Source organism: Lissotriton helveticus, chromosome 11 (genome assembly GCF_964261635.1).
Source record: "Lissotriton helveticus chromosome 11, aLisHel1.1, whole genome shotgun sequence".
NCBI classification, from domain to species: Eukaryota; Metazoa; Chordata; class Amphibia; order Caudata; family Salamandridae; genus Lissotriton; species Lissotriton helveticus.
In genome coordinates this window covers 623,368,205-623,383,369 of record NC_136072.1, presented here as the reverse complement: position 1 = coordinate 623,383,369, position 15,165 = coordinate 623,368,205, and the positions used below count along the sequence as shown (strand labels likewise).

General features: G+C 48.1%; 1 protein-coding gene across 2 annotated transcripts in view; it reads left to right on the top strand.

Moving 5' to 3' along the window:
* The first annotated feature begins 2,958 nt into the window (after nucleotides 1-2,958).
* PLOD2 (procollagen-lysine,2-oxoglutarate 5-dioxygenase 2) overlaps nucleotides 2,959-15,165 on the top strand; it is a 477,372-nt gene continuing 465,165 nt past the window's right edge. Inside the window, exon 1 of one of the 2 annotated variants that reach the window (XM_078666442.1) lies at nucleotides 2,959-3,278. In XM_078666442.1, the coding sequence (XP_078522568.1) occupies nucleotides 3,164-3,278 (115 nt within the window). In that variant the 5' untranslated portion in view covers nucleotides 2,959-3,163. The remainder of the gene's footprint in view (nucleotides 3,279-15,165) is intronic. The other variant, XM_078666441.1, reaches the window with a different exon arrangement.

The following is a 15,165-nucleotide window of genomic DNA, read 5'->3' as shown; positions in this document are numbered from 1 at the left end:
ATTAGTACTCAAAAAGAATAAATCTGTGTCATTAGGAAGCTTCAAGTGCTTCCATCAATTAAAGCCTCTGCCAGCTTCCAAGCACACTTTACATTTACAGATTAACTAGTTAGGAACATTTTCATTTCTTTCAGGTAGCAGGCATCCTGGCAAGCAGGTTTGTTTAGCACAGGAAACTCCCTTACACTTCAGCTGAAGCATTTCGAACTGTCTGAATTAACTGTCTGGGGATGGTTCTATTGCCACATAAAGCAGGGGGACTGCTTTTCTTTCATTAGAGAAGTATGGTCACATCTTGCCCCTCAGATTCCCCGCTCCCACTTTGACCACTACGCCAAGGGCATATTCTACCAAAAGCCAACTTTGGGCACAGCAGGGAAATGGAATCCCGTTTCTTAGTCTCACTAGAGAATAGAGATATGTTTCACCTCTTGTTAATAAAATAGAAGGGAAAGGACCAGGGAACAAAATTAGGCCTGGGCACCGAAAGAAAAAGTGGCCCAAATTCGTGGATAATGACCTTTCATGACACATTGCTTAGGATTGGGAGTACTTTTAGAAAAAAGCTCTGATAAATTAAGATTTCTAAATTCGTGGGGTCAGTAGCATTGGCCAAGACTAGATACATCATTATTCCACTGCAACTAGCCCACAGATCACCTCACCTAATCTTTGGTCTATACACTACTTCGGGTGCCAGAATTTGTTAGTCACCTATTGGTCCCTTAGTCTGTGCTCTCTCCCAAAAAGATCCCTGACTGTCCTGCATTATATCAGCCCATGAGTCAGAGAACCAAGCACATCGTTTGTGTCTGGAGGCTTTTGTTCACCCTCTAGCATTCTTATCCTCTCTGCTCTACTTTTCCTTTCTTCCTCTCTTGATTTCTTTTTCCAATATTTGTGTCATTCTTCCCCACTCTGCTCTCTCACTTCTCCATTTGTCTTGCTCCATATTACTCTCCTCGCTGAATCCATTTTGTTGCTCTCCTGTAAGATCTGTTTTTTTTTTGCAGAGTTTTATATAGCGCGAACTAGACCCGAACCGAATCAGGTATCAGAGCGCTTTACATAGCACCAGTTACGTTACACGTTCATTTAAAAAAAAAAATAATTAGGCACGGGGAGATTAAGTGATTTGCCCAGAATCACAGGAGGTTTTTGGCGTCGTTACCGAGACTCGAACCAAGGGACATATTATCAACGGGGTTTATCTCCGCTTTTTTGGCTTTAAAAGCCAAGAAAGCGGAGATAAAATTATCTCCCTATTACCAGCTGTCGCTAACACCAGTTAGTGACAGCTAGTAGGAGATAGCGCCCATCTTGGGCCCCACTTTGCATGTCAGTGATATTTATCACTAATGACATGCAAAGTGGGCGTGCCAAGATGTTAGCGAGTGGAAACAGTCACTAACATCGCTATCTCCTATTACCAACTTTTGGAAATATTCGCGCTAAGCGCGAATATCTCCAAAAACTAACACCTGCCCTGAGCAGTTCTTAGCCATGTTATCCAATGGGAGGTGGATAACATGGCTAAGAGCATTAGCTCGGTAATGCATGAATATCGCTGACTTTTCAGCGATATTCATGCATTGCGGCCGTTTTTTATCGCATTTGCGATGAACCTTGATAATAGCAAGGTTTATCTGCGATAATTTCTGACGATGCTTAGCGTTAAAAAAATTGTTGCTAAGCATCGTTAGCGATAAATATCGCTTAACGTTGGTAATATGCCCCCAAGTTCCCCAGGTCCGAGGTCGAGCGCCTTAGCCGTTAGTCCAACTTCCTTTCCTTTGTCATTTTATCCCACAATTAACGTTTTTCACCATGTTTTTTTTTTTTGGTGTTGTCAAAAACATTTTTCTTTTTGCTCATTCTGGTAGTTTGCATTGTTTTTTATTTTCGTTCAGTGGTGAACAGGAGTGCACTCCCAGTTTTTAAGGTGACAATGTGGTAACGGGCACCTGGGGCTCATCTCTCTGTTGCTGGAGACAAAAGTAGAGCCTCTTATATAGCCACCCCTTATAATCTGTTTCCCTGCGCAGGCCCGTTTCACCCCACCCCACCCCACCCACCCCCATCTAGCTGTGATGTTCAAAAAGAGCACATCTTCTCCCAGTGGCCTCACTGTCAGGCTGAGCGACTAGGGAGGGGGGGGGGGGGGGCCACCACATGCTGTGCCTGCTCAGTTTGGCCCATTGTCCTACTGTGTAGGACAATGACCCAGCCATTATCTGTACTTAGTTATAATGAGTTCCAATCTTCCCTCTAAAGCTGCAGCAGCCTTTAGGGTGAAGCACCAGCGGTAAAGCTGGCCCAAGCAAATGTGATTTTATCTACATCTCAAACAAACAAAAACACGGCCCACCAGCTGACCTTAGCCTCAGACCCCTTGGGCAATGGCCCATTGACCGTACTGCCAATCTGATGCTGGAAGGGACCCACGCTTGCAAGAGAAGAGAAATTGAAACCACGTGACTGAATACAAAGATTTGCCTCGAATACAGATGTCAAAGAAAAGAAATTAGCCCACACCCTGTTATCAGAGGAGAAAGATGTTGCCTCTGGTACTTAACTTAGTTCGCTGCTAGGTCTGAAGAGATCTTACTCTGTGAAGGTACTCGTCAATGCACTCTATCCAGGCAAGCCCTGCACTGTCTTGACACAGGCTCACTGTACTTTTTCCCCTGGCAGAGGGGCATGGGCACAGCTGTGGGACTGCCTGCGTGCACTAGTTCACGTAGTCGACTTTCCTCAAAAGCCAGACAGTATAAACACCCACAGCCCGCGCCTGGGCTTGTGAACCTGGGTCAGTAGCACTGAGCCGTGGCCCCTCCCCTGTCACACCCAGCCTGCCAATAGCTACTGTCAGAGGCGTCCGAGCCCCCCTGAGCCTGGGACCGCTGTTCCCTCCCACAGCCGGCTATATAGAGCCCGTGCCAGGTTCAGCCTTGTGCTGAGCCCTGCTGGAGGACGCGGCTGTTCAGGGCCTGGGGCTGCCTCAAGTGATCGCTTCCGCTCCGCCCGCCCTTGTTTCTGCAACAGGAGGAGACCCCGGGCACGAGGTGCTTTCGGGACACACGGCTGGTGCTGCCGACAGAGGAACACAGATTCGGGCCCCAGGAGAGGCAGAGGGAGCCGGGCTCAGCCTGCTGACGCACTCATGGCGCTGCACCGCCTGGCACTGCTGCTGCTGGCGCTGGGGGCTCTCGGCCTGGGACAGTCACCTGCACCGCTCACCCCCGAAGGCAGCGACGCACCGGACACCCAGACTACAGGTGAGGAGAACCCTGAGGCGCGCAACAGGTCTGTGCGCAGCGCCCATCACTGTGGACAGCCTCGGCCTCTCCCCCGTCTTGTTTCCTCCGCAGCGGACAACGCTGGAGACAGGTACCCAGTGGCGTAGCTATCAATGGCGCAGAATGTGCATCGGCACCGGGGCCCAGAGTCCTGGAGAGGGGGCGGGGGGCAATCCAAACTATTGCTGTATTTTACAAGCTAAAAAGAAATTAGGGTGCCCATTTTACCAGCTTGCATTGGGTCCCATCACAGCCTCTCTACGCCACTGCAGGTATCACGTCTCCGCTATGTCACAAATGTCACTCAGTTCAGCGTAACCTGCGCAACGGACTGTGCGGGCAGCACGGTCGTTCCCTCTCCCGTGCCGCCCCCACACCCGTGTGTCTGCGCAGCTCTCGCCAGCAGGGGTGGCTGCCGGGTCGACTGCGCGTGTCCCCCCACCAGAAGGGCATCACTGGGCACAGCTGTCACCCGCACCCCTTGTGGCCCCCACCTCGGGGTGTTGTAAAGCGGGCTTGCTTCACTTTGTTTATTTATTTATTTATTTATTTATTTATTTATTTATGCGATTTTATATAGCGCGGACTTTACCCGAAGGTGTCAGAGCGCTTCACAAAAGGAACAGTAATGATACATGAGGAGACAAATTACAAGTGAACACATTACAAAAGCAAACGTTAAGTTACATGAATCAAAGCGGTCGCCGCCTCTTCCCCCATGTGTTCCCAGCCTTGGGGTACCTGCTCTGCGGGCATTAGAGTAAACGCACGGCGTAATGAAACTCGAGGGGGCCCCCATGCAAGGTGCGTGGAGGGCCCCCCTCCGAGCTCAATCAGGGGCTCTTCGTGCAAAAGTACTGTGCTGAGAAGGGCCCTGGAGCTTGCCCCCCCTCACTCTTCCCACCCTTCTTCCCCCCCACCGCAGGGGCTGCGAGGGCCTGTGTTGAGTCGACAGCGTCAGTCTCCCCAGGACCAGAGCATAGTTATTTGCTTACTTGCCTTGCAACTTTAGGGAGACAAAAAAGGGTAGTGGTGTGAATCAGAATTAGGGGCCGGAGATTAAATAATTTGGAACGTATGTATCTGTATTACAAGATCATATTAACATAATTATCCGTGTGTTTCATTTGTAAACAACGTAAGTGCTGGGCTCTTCCTGGAGGCCATGGCAGCCTGCACCACCCATTGCTCCTGCCAGCGCTGCCAATGACAGTGCCATCACAAGTGATACAATTCAGGCAATTTTTTATGTAGTTTGACCTATTAAACACACTTCTGATCATCTTAAACTTAAAAAGACAGCGCCACAACTGGTGGATTGTCACTAAAGCCGGGCTGACAATAAAGTCCGGTGCCGAGGACCGGAAACCATCAACTCAAATGAGGCACTCTCCCCCTTAACGTTGTAAACTAAGATGAGGGGTCTGAAGCAGATCACCACGTGTCCAGTCGCCTTGAGGCTTGTTTGACTAGTTGGCACTCAATACTTTCTCTGCCAGCGCTATTATAGATCTTTTCCAATCCCTCGAGGAATACGTTGAGCGTCACCAGGAACTTTGACCCTCTTGCTAGGTCCCCTTATTCTTGCAAGAGTGTATTTTTGATCAAATCGCCTGAATTTTCGACCGATTTGCATTTCAGTGGTGAGAAGAAGTGTCACCTCACTGGTATTCTCTGTAATTCTCAGTGACAGGGATTCTAAGACACTGCAACTTCGTGCACAGCTGCTGGCGTCGTGGGCTAGGGGGCAGGGTAGCAAGTGAGCTCTGGGGGAGACGGGGAAATGTCATGCTTTATTTCCCCCATTGCCTCCACCTGCATTAATCACATTAGCAAACACAGCCTGGCCAATAGCAGACGACATTTCTATAAATATTTTCTTTTTTTTTGTTCATACTAAAGCTACTGCATTCAGTTTTAAAACGCCCAAAATTCCTTTCCTCCACGCGCGTGGCTCCAATAAGTGTGGCCGGGAGAGTCTGTGAAGGCCGCCAACCAACTGTCGGTGACCCTTTGTAATGACAAATGGGAATGTATGTAAAGCGCTCTGAAAGAGCCCCTTAAAGCGGATATGTCCAGTACGGCCGCCATAAAAGTCGAAGCGCTCCTCCAGGGTGGGGGCGTTAGCCTCCTGGTAGCCTCGTAAAAAGTAATCCTTCTTCGCGACTGCCAGAACTTTCTAGTACAGTCAGTGCTTTCTCATAACTGGACGCTTTTATTTCTATTTCCTTTTTGGGGCGTGTTCCAAGTTCGCCCTTCACTCTTAAATCGTCAGTTTTACGAGCGTATTTGGTGATTAATTATTAATGAAACACGTCCAAGTGTTAGATTTTTTGCAGGCTAGTCTTCCCGTTAGAAAATGTTAACTCCCTAGTTTTTGTTAACCAAGAGAAGTGGGCTGAAGAATGAATGAACTTAAATGTTAGAAACAATAGGGGCTGACGATAATATGCGAAACGATGTGCTCAAACACTTAGAAAGTTGAAGGGGTTACTTGTGCTTCGAGGCTTGGCTTCTTGTCTGGCACCCAGTCAGTGTGTTTCTGGGCAAATCGCGTTATTTTTAGTTTTTTACAGAACTGTGTCGCTTTATCCCTTTGCTCAGAATCGAACTGTCTAGTATTCTGCAATAAATTCACCCCCCCCCCCCCCATCACACCCTGGTTTATGCACTCTGGTTTCAGCGCTCCTTCATACTCTGCCTGCATCACCGCTTGTCCGAGTCCTTCTATTGCTGCCATGAAAAGTTCTCTGTAAGACGCACTGATGTTCACTGACGCCTTGCTCATTATATAGCACTTACATAAAGCAAATACCAAATCGAAACATTCCATTCCTTTACAGTTCAATTAGTTGGCCAACTTTCTCCATGTTGGACATAAAACACGGCAGGAAAGACACCGAGAAACTCAACTGCACTTTGTATTTTACCTCAGCAAAAAAACAACTGAGAACACGTCAACCCTTTGCAAAAAGTTTGGGGTTAGTATAACGTGGTTAGAGTATTTCTCCCCCGAGATTTTATGTTCTTTTTTTCACTACAGTTACTGAATCATGTGGCCGACGACCGGTTATTTCCCTCGGCTCTGAATGTACGTTCTCGCACTTTCTCCAGACAGTGAGCTCAGCCCCAACCCTGTTTGTTTTACGCATTCCTTGTGGCCGAGTGAACTCGCAGGCCGCACTGGGGAGTGCATTGTCTCACGCAGCATCGTTCTGCTTGAAAGATTATCTCCAGGGTTTCATTTCTCGTCTCATTTGAACGTGGGTGTGTTTCCTCCCCGTTGTATGCCTGTCCAGTTGAAAAAAAATATAGTATGGTATAGCGTTGTGCGTTGAACAGTTCCCTGTTATCATTACCCAATCAGCAAGGGAACTCTTTGCTTAAAAGGATGAAAGGCCAAGTCGCCTTTTTTCAGAAATAAAACGTGCAACTAGAAGAAAACATGCTCAATAGAAAACGTAACTCGCCGAGTTATCTTCATCACTGTTATCTCAAACATACTCAATGGTAAAATTGTCCAGCGTTTGTAAATTACGTTTACTTCATCCTTTGAGCTTCTTTCAAGACATTCCCCCAACCCCAATTTTTAGCAAATATCGGAGGGGGGGGGGGGGGGGGATTGGGGTGGGAGATAAATGTATTCACCCAGGATCGCACAGTCTAGTCAAAGAGGGAAGCCAGGATTAAAATCCAGAATTCCTGGCACCATGATCAAACAAACCATCAATCAAACAGTATTTGTAAAGTGCAACACTGTCACCCTAAGGCAGAGGTCTTCAAACTTTTGGATGCAGAGACCCCCCTGCCAACATTTTCAAGCGTAAGGACCGCCTCCTGGCAAAAATTTCTAAACCTCTAGGTTATGAGGATGGTGAGGACCAAATTATGCGACAGGCTTGACTAAATTGTGTGAGTAGAAAATGTAAATAATGTTCTGTGATGCTGCATATTTTGGGGTAGCATTGCTTTATTATTTAGAATTTTTTTAAACACAGTAATACTGAGGAAAGATTTCACCCCATCAGTACCAGTTTATAACCAAAATACAGAAATTAACATCAGAAAGATGTCTAGTCAACCTCTGTGAAGGGCCTCCCAATCCGCAGGAATACGCGCTGCCACATTAGAAGCTCACCTGGCCATGGCCGGGAGCAGCAAGGGTGCATTCAAACCGTGGCGGTCTTGTGCAGAGTTAAGCAGTTTACCCATGCCCCTTTCCTCTCACCCCCTTCCTTCCACTTCCTTCCATCCCTCTCTTCTCTCCTCTCCCGTCCCCGGATCCCTCTCTCACATTGCAGGCAGATGGTTATTAGCCCCAGGACACCTTTTGGTAACAGTAGCGCACTACAATGTAAATAATAAGCAGAAGCAGGGTATCCACTAGACCCGAAATTCGGGGGGGTGGGGGTTAACACTCCCAGCCAGGGCTTGTCCAAGCACTGTTAGCATACGGTGCAACAGTCTTTCCACCTTCTCCATGAATTCCCTCACTACCACTCACCAACAATACACCTCATCTCTCTATAGCACCTGTCTGACAAACATTTCATTTCTTTATAGCGCTACTCATAGTTTACTCACACTCAGTTCTGTGATGTGCATGGTACATCTTCTTTGTACCAGGCACTTTAACCTTCTGCACTGTGTGGGTGACAAGAGTGCCCATGTGACTGCACGGTGAGCAATGCAACAGTGTGAGAGTAGGGTAAAAGGAGTGACTGCAGGGTGAGTGAGGTGACCATATGAATTTGGGTTCGGCGGTAAGTGCAGAGTGGGACGAATTAGTGCATGGTTAGTGATGGCCTTGTTTGAGTTAGCTTCAGATTGAGCAGTAAGGGGGGGACAGGTGAGTGAAGTGTCACATGAGTGCATGGTAAGAAGTGTGCTCGTGTGACTGCAGGGTGAGGTACAGAGTGAACAATGCAAGCACATTTTTAGTGCAGTGATCACTGAGAGCAGGGTGAGCGGGTGAATGGTGTGAGTGCAAGGTGATTGGTGTGAGTGCAGGATGAGCGAGTAAATGATGAGAGTGCATGGCGATCAGTGTGAGTGCATTGTGATCAGTGTGAGAGCATTATGATCACTGTGAGTGCAGGGTGAGCGGGTGAATGGTGTGAGTGCATGGTGATTGGTATGAGTGCAGGGTGAGCGAGTGAATGATGCGAGTGAATGGCGATCAGTGTGAGTTCATTGTGATCAGTGTGAGTGTATTGTGATCGCTGGGAGTGCAGGGTGAACGTGAAAGTGAAGGCGAGAATGGAAGTGAGTAGTCTGAAAGCAGGGTCCATTCCCAGAAACTTGAAGCGTAGGGTTTCAGATATAAGTTACACCATTGCTATAATGGCATTAATCAGGGTTCGAGGGTGGAGAAAATAAAGAATGTGCTGATCCTGCAACAAACTTCCAGTCTAATGATTAGGGTTACCAGCTCATTATTTTAATGGCCCAGAAATAAGCAGTCACCTACAGCTGTATTTTTTGCACTTATCTGTGAATACTTAGAACAGCAAATATAAATAGAAAGCACTTTTAATTGTGTTCTAGGGATGCCTCAATGATCCATGACTAATAATTAAAGAGAATAAAGACAGAAAAGTCACATAACTAATTAATACATACTTTTTAATTTATAACTCAATTTAGTGTCAAGAGCAGGTCTCTGCAGGATCTTTAAACAACACATAGCAGGCATGTTTCTTTTAGCAACCCTACTGTATATTTCTTTTCATTAAATGCATTCTCACACTACAGCAGTAAGTGTAAAAATACAAATGTAAGGAATAGGCAGAGTGGGGGCCCAGGGGGGATCACATTTAATGAGTGTCTGCCGTCTTAAAAGCGATCATGATATAACTTAATTCCCAATGCAGGTGAGGCACTTTTCAGCTCTCAGATAACAGCGGTCGCCGCACAGCTGGCGTCAATGTGTGCCACTCATTTACTAACACTTCGCCCCCACGCGCGCAGGCTGTGGATGGCTCCAATTCAGGATTCAATCAACAAGCATTAGTGGTACATAAACAGACTGTGATATCACTTCCTGAGTTTCCACTCATAGATCATGTGCACTTTTGTTTCACCTCAAACTCGATCTTCATTTAGAATGCAGAAATACATGCAGTCATTTCTTCTTTAAAAAACTATCCCCCGAAATCGCATTTCTTTGTCTGCTCCTAGCCATCCCCTCACCACCACTTCCTGCTGGTCAATTTAACTCCATCACCCCTAAAGCATAGTTTAATGTGAGCGTGTTTAGCTTCGGCGCCTCGCTATGCCTTCCCCACCCATCACTGCTTGTAAGGTGGCTGTTCTGTGTTTAAAAAAAGAGAAAGGCGCTGCTTTTCAAACGCTTCAGCAGGTCTTTAAAGACCATTAGCATATTTACATGCCTTTGTTAACTGATTACCAAAGCTTAGTTTTTTTATGGTTCCAGTACCCCCTGGGCCCTGGAACCATAAAAAGACTAAGCTTTGGTAATCAGTTAACAAAGGCATGTAAATATGCTAATGGTCTTTAAAGACCTGTGAAAAACTCGGGCCAGAGATAAGACTCCAGACACTGCCCAGCTGAGGCCCCAGAAGCGCGAACTGCACTGCAGCAGCCCAGGCTGAGACACAGGAAGGGGGAGGAGGGGGGCTGAAGAGCCCTGGAGGCCAGGGCAGAAGTGACACTGTGAAGGCGCGACCCCCTTTGCATCGCTCCATGGCCCCCCTGGGGGTCGCGCCCCACAGTTTGAAGACCCCTGCCCTAAGGGTATCTAGGCCTCAGTTGAAGAGCCAGGTCTTGCTTGAGTTTCTTTCTGAAGTCTGCCAGTGAGGAGGTTGTACGGAGCTGGAGAGGAAGGTTGTTCAAGGTCTTGGCAGCGGGAGCGGTCACTGTTGTTGCTGCAACAGATGTGGAGGGTGTGTGGGAGGGGGAGTAAAGAGGAGCGAAAGTGTCTCGCGGGATAGTGGAAGTACAGTCGATAGTTGATGTAGGCAACGTCCTAAGACATGGAAGGCTTTGTAGGTGTGCATAAGGATCTTGACTGGCACCTCTTCTGGATGGGGAGCCAGTGGAGGTCTCTCAGGTGGGGGGCGAAGGGGGTTTGTTTGGGGAGCTCTAGGATGAGTCTGGCTGCAGCATTCTGTATCATCTGGAGTCTTCTGAGGAGATGGGTGGAGATGCCCGCTTATAGGGTGTTGCCGTAGTGGAGGCGACTGGTGATGAGGGACCGAGTGACAGTCTTTCTGGTGATGATTGGGATGCGAAGTATGTGGAAGCAGGAGAAGGTGACTGCTGACTTGCTATTTCATGGCCAGTTGGCTGTCGAGGAAGATGCCGAGGTTGTGTGCATGGTCGTTCGTGTGTGTGTGTAGGTCCTAGTTCTTCCGACCACCTGCTGTTGTCCCTTGCAGAGGTGTTCTTCCCAAAGATCAGTACTTCAGTTTTGTCGGAGTTGAGTTGGAGGCCGCCGTCTCTCATCCATTTGTCTACGTTGGCCATGGCGATGCAGAAGTTGGTTTTGGTTTTGTAGGGGTCCTCAGTGAGTGAGAGAATCAGTTGGGTGTCATCTGCGTAGAAGATTATGTTGAGTCCGTGTGATCTAACGATGTCTGCGAAAGGGATCATGTGGGTGTTGAACAGGGTGGGGCTCAGGGATGACCCTTGTGGTATACAGCATATGATGTCTTTGGGTGCAGAGGTGAAGGGAGGCATTCAGATGCTCTGTGTGCATCTTGTAAGGCAGGAGGCAATCAACTTGAGGGTGGTTTGCTATATGCCTATGTTGTTGAGTCTTATGATGGTGTTGTGGGAGACAGTGTTGAATGCTGCGGAGAGGTCAAGGAGAATCAGGGCCACAGTTTCTCCGTAGTCGAGGAGTGCTCTTATGTAATCTATGGTGGCAATCAGCGCAGTCTCTGTGCTGTGGTTGGCACAAAATCCTGATTGAGAGGCATACAGTAGGTAGTTTTATCCCAGGAATTTAGTGAGCTGCTGGTTTTGTGGCTTTGTTGAGTACTTTGGCCGGGAATGGGAGCAGGGAGATCGGACAATAATTTTTTTAATCACTGGGGTTGGCCAAGGCTTTCTTTAGGATTGGTCTGACATCTTTATGTTTCTATCTATGCTGGAAGGTTGCTGTGGGGATGGAGGTGTTGAGAATGCTGGTGAGTTGCATGCTGATTCATTTCGCTGCAAGGTTGTAGAGGTGGTGGGGGTAGGGGTCGGTGGGTAGCCCGCAGTGTATGGAAGACATGATGGCTGACGTGGTCAGGGCAGTGAGTGAAGACCAGGTGATAATGGTTTGGCTGATGCTCACTGATTGGTTGAGGTCGTTGGTGTTGAGGGTGGTGGGTTGGAGGTTGAAATTGTTGTAGATGTTGGTGATCTTGCTATAGAAGTAGTCTGAAAGGGTGTAGCAGAATGCTTGGGAGCGGTGGATGATGTTTTCTATGGCTGCCATGTTGGAGAATTACTTGACTATTTTGAAGAGTTCCTTTGTGTTGTTGGCCATGGAGTCGATGCAGGTGGTGATGGCTGTTTTCTTGGCTTCATTGATGGGCCGGTGATAGTTTCTGATGGCTGTTTTCTGATCTTCTCTGTTGGTGGGGTTCTTCATGGCACACCATTGTTTCTGTAGTTGTTGGCAGTTGTGCTTGGTGTTTCTGAGTTCTGGGGTATACCAACTAGCATGTTTGGGGGTCTTGTTATATTTTGTAGGTTTCAGTCGGCACTGTCGGTGATCGAGGTGGCGAACATCTGGACAGCCTGGTCGAGGTCTGTTGAGGCCTCGGGTTGGGAGGTGGTGATGGCCTGTGCCCACTGAGTTTCAGTAACCTTGTCCCAGCTGTGTGGGAGGCGATCTGCTGCTTGGTGATGTCGTGCTGGGTGTCGGTGATGGTGAAGTGTGTGATGGTGTGGTCAGTCCAGGTGAGGTCTGTGATTTGACTGAAATTGATTCTGTCGTTGGAGGTGAAAATGGGGTTGAGTGTATGTCTGGCTTTGTGTTTGGGTTTGATGACCAGTTGGGTGAGGTTGATATAGTTCAGACTGTCCAGGAGTGCGACGGAGGTGGTGTTGTTGGAGTCGTTGATGTGGAAGTTGAGGTTGCCAAGTAGGACGTTGTGGTGCAAGTTGATTGCAAGGGGCAGAAAAGGTTGGGGATGGCCTTCCAGATTGTTGCATGGGGTCCCAGGGGTCTATAGGTGAGGGTGCCTCCTATTGTGGTCTTCGCGTCAGTTTGAAGTAGGAACTTGAGGTGGTCCATGAGAGACATGGAGTCGTCATTGGTGATAGTGCATCTGATGATTTCCTTGAAGATGATGGTGATGCCTCCACCTTGTTTGTTGGTGCGGTCTTGGTGTATCATCTTTTAGCCTTTGGTATTGGCAGTGCAGGTTGAGGATGGGTTGAGCCAAGTTTTTGTAATAAAGGCAATGTTCGTGGAGAGGGTGGTGATGAAGTCCCAGATTTCTGTGGTGTGTTTGCTGAGTGAGCGGGCGTTGAGTAGGATACAAAGGAGCGGATGCAGGGTATTGTTGGTCTTGATGGCAGGAGTGGTGTGAGCTCTTTCTTACGTTGTGTTGCAGGAGAAGTAGCAGTGCCAGCCGGTGAAGGGTCCTTTGGTGGATCATGGGTGGAGGACACGCAGCTGTTGTGTCTCCAGCCGGGGTCCAGGAGTTCCTTGGCAGTATACTGTCAGGTGGCGGGACCGCCAGCGGTCCTGGTGCTAGGTTGGTAGGGCGCCCACTGCATATGTCCGCTGCGTGGCCATGAGGCGGCAACCATTAGTGGTCCTGCTGGGTGGTCCTAGTGTTCCTGGGTGCCGGGCAAGGACCTGGAATGATCACCGCAGTGACAGGGCAGCCGGCAGCGCAGGGTTAGCGGGCAGCACTGGAGAGCAGCAGCACAGGGGGAGTGGCAGTGCAGGGACGGACAGCAGGCAGAGCCAGGGCAGGGGGAGCGGTGACTCAGGGGGAGTAGCGGCACAGGGAGAGCGGAAGTGCTTGGACAGCAGGCAGCTCTGGGGCAAGGGGCGGCTGCACAGGGGGAGTGAGAAGTATCAGTCCGGGCTCTCATTTCAGTAGCGGAGGTTGCTGGGAAGTGTAGTTTCCAGGCTGGATGTTCAGGAAGTGTTCTGAAACGCAGGCTGTCATCGTTGGCGTCCGGCTATAAGGCCGGGAGTGGGGAGGGGTGGGGGGTCAACCAAAAACGTGAGGTACCAGTCTGGGCTCTCTTTTCAGTGGTGAAGGCTGCTGGGAAGTGCAGTTTCCAGGCTGGAAGGTCAGGAAGTGTCCTGTTCGACTGAGAACACCCACATTGTACCCTTCATGCCAGCTGGATCGCACCCAGTCTGAAATGTGGAGAAATACAATCTTCTTCTGTTTTTTTCCTTCTGACTGCTAGAGCCAAGTTTAAAATGATGTGGAGGAGGAAGCTTCAAAAACCGCCAATGGTAATTCATCATGAAAGTGTGCTTGGCTGCCTTTTGCTTTTTATTTGGCTTTTCAAGGGTGATTCCAGCTTATTTGGCACAGCTCATAAAAAAAGGAGACTAATGGTGCAAAGCACAATACAAAATATATCTGTTTACCGTTAAAACGTCCTCTGCTGGCAGTTTTCCCTGGTGCATTATGGATTAGGTCGACCACATAAGTTTCTGGACAAAAGGCTACCGAGAAACGACTACAAAACTGGCTTGCTCTGCCTCGAGTGGAAGGTAGCGAGGAGCGCAGAGGGATTTTTCGAAGACGTGGCTCGTACACACGAGTAACGTGGTTATCAAACTGGTAATACGAGGCCTAAGCTCGCAGCGAGCTCTAAACTGCCCATCCTTGACCACTATGCAGGGCATTCCTTCAGTGAGCACACCCTTAATGACCTGAAAGTTAACCAATATGTCTGGGTTGATTTTGCTTGAGTCCTAAAACATTTTTATGTCTACAACGAGGAAAAAAAGATGTTTTTTATTTATAGTGCACACACAAGATCAAGCATTTAACTTGTGTTGCATCAGAGTACTTTGGTAATGCAAAATAGTATTTCATGCAGAGCAATGCAGCAAAAGCCTAACAGTAGGTTAACTAATACACCAAGTAGACAATTCCGTGCAAGAGAGGCTGTGATTTAGTCTTAGGGGTGGGGCCAAAGGCAAATGTATTTATATATTAACAAGTCGGTAACTGTAGGTCAGTCGATAGCGGCGCTGCAAATACAGACCTAAAAGGCAGAGGTGTCAGAAAATGCTAGCATTGTGGGGGATAATTTCTATTTTTACAGTTGCCCATGTTATATATTCTTGCTGCTGATGGTGCGTATTCGCCATTTGTCACGGTTTTATGACGTCAAATGACCGAGACGCGCACCGACACGCACTCTAAATTCCTCTTCCTTTCACTGTAATTAAAGCTGGTTTGAAACGAATGCAAAGTCACTATTTAGTTAACGGAATTTGTTAATTAGGGAATTTATCGGAAACGGTCTCCATCACGTCCTCACTCAGTATTACCAGATTGAGCCCCGGGCCTATGTCCCCTGCTGGGTTAATACAATGTTGTCGCCTCCCCCCAACCAATCCCCCACCCTAGCTCATTCGAACCTTTGAAGTGAGTGTACTCTGCCACCTATCAAGTTAGTTCGGGGTGTGAACAGCTGCACTTTGTTTGGCTTTCGTCAACAATAGTTGAATCTAATGTTTACTGATTGGGTTACCGACAGAGGTCACTCATACTGTGAAATGGATAGTCAGCTAACTGGCGTGCAGAATCACACAGGACGGTCACTTTGACTCTCAACATCCTTACACTTTTGTCTCTTTCCAGTAATCTAACAGGACATGTTCTTGTTGCTGCTGGTTTTCTCACATTGTCCGTGTGCATGT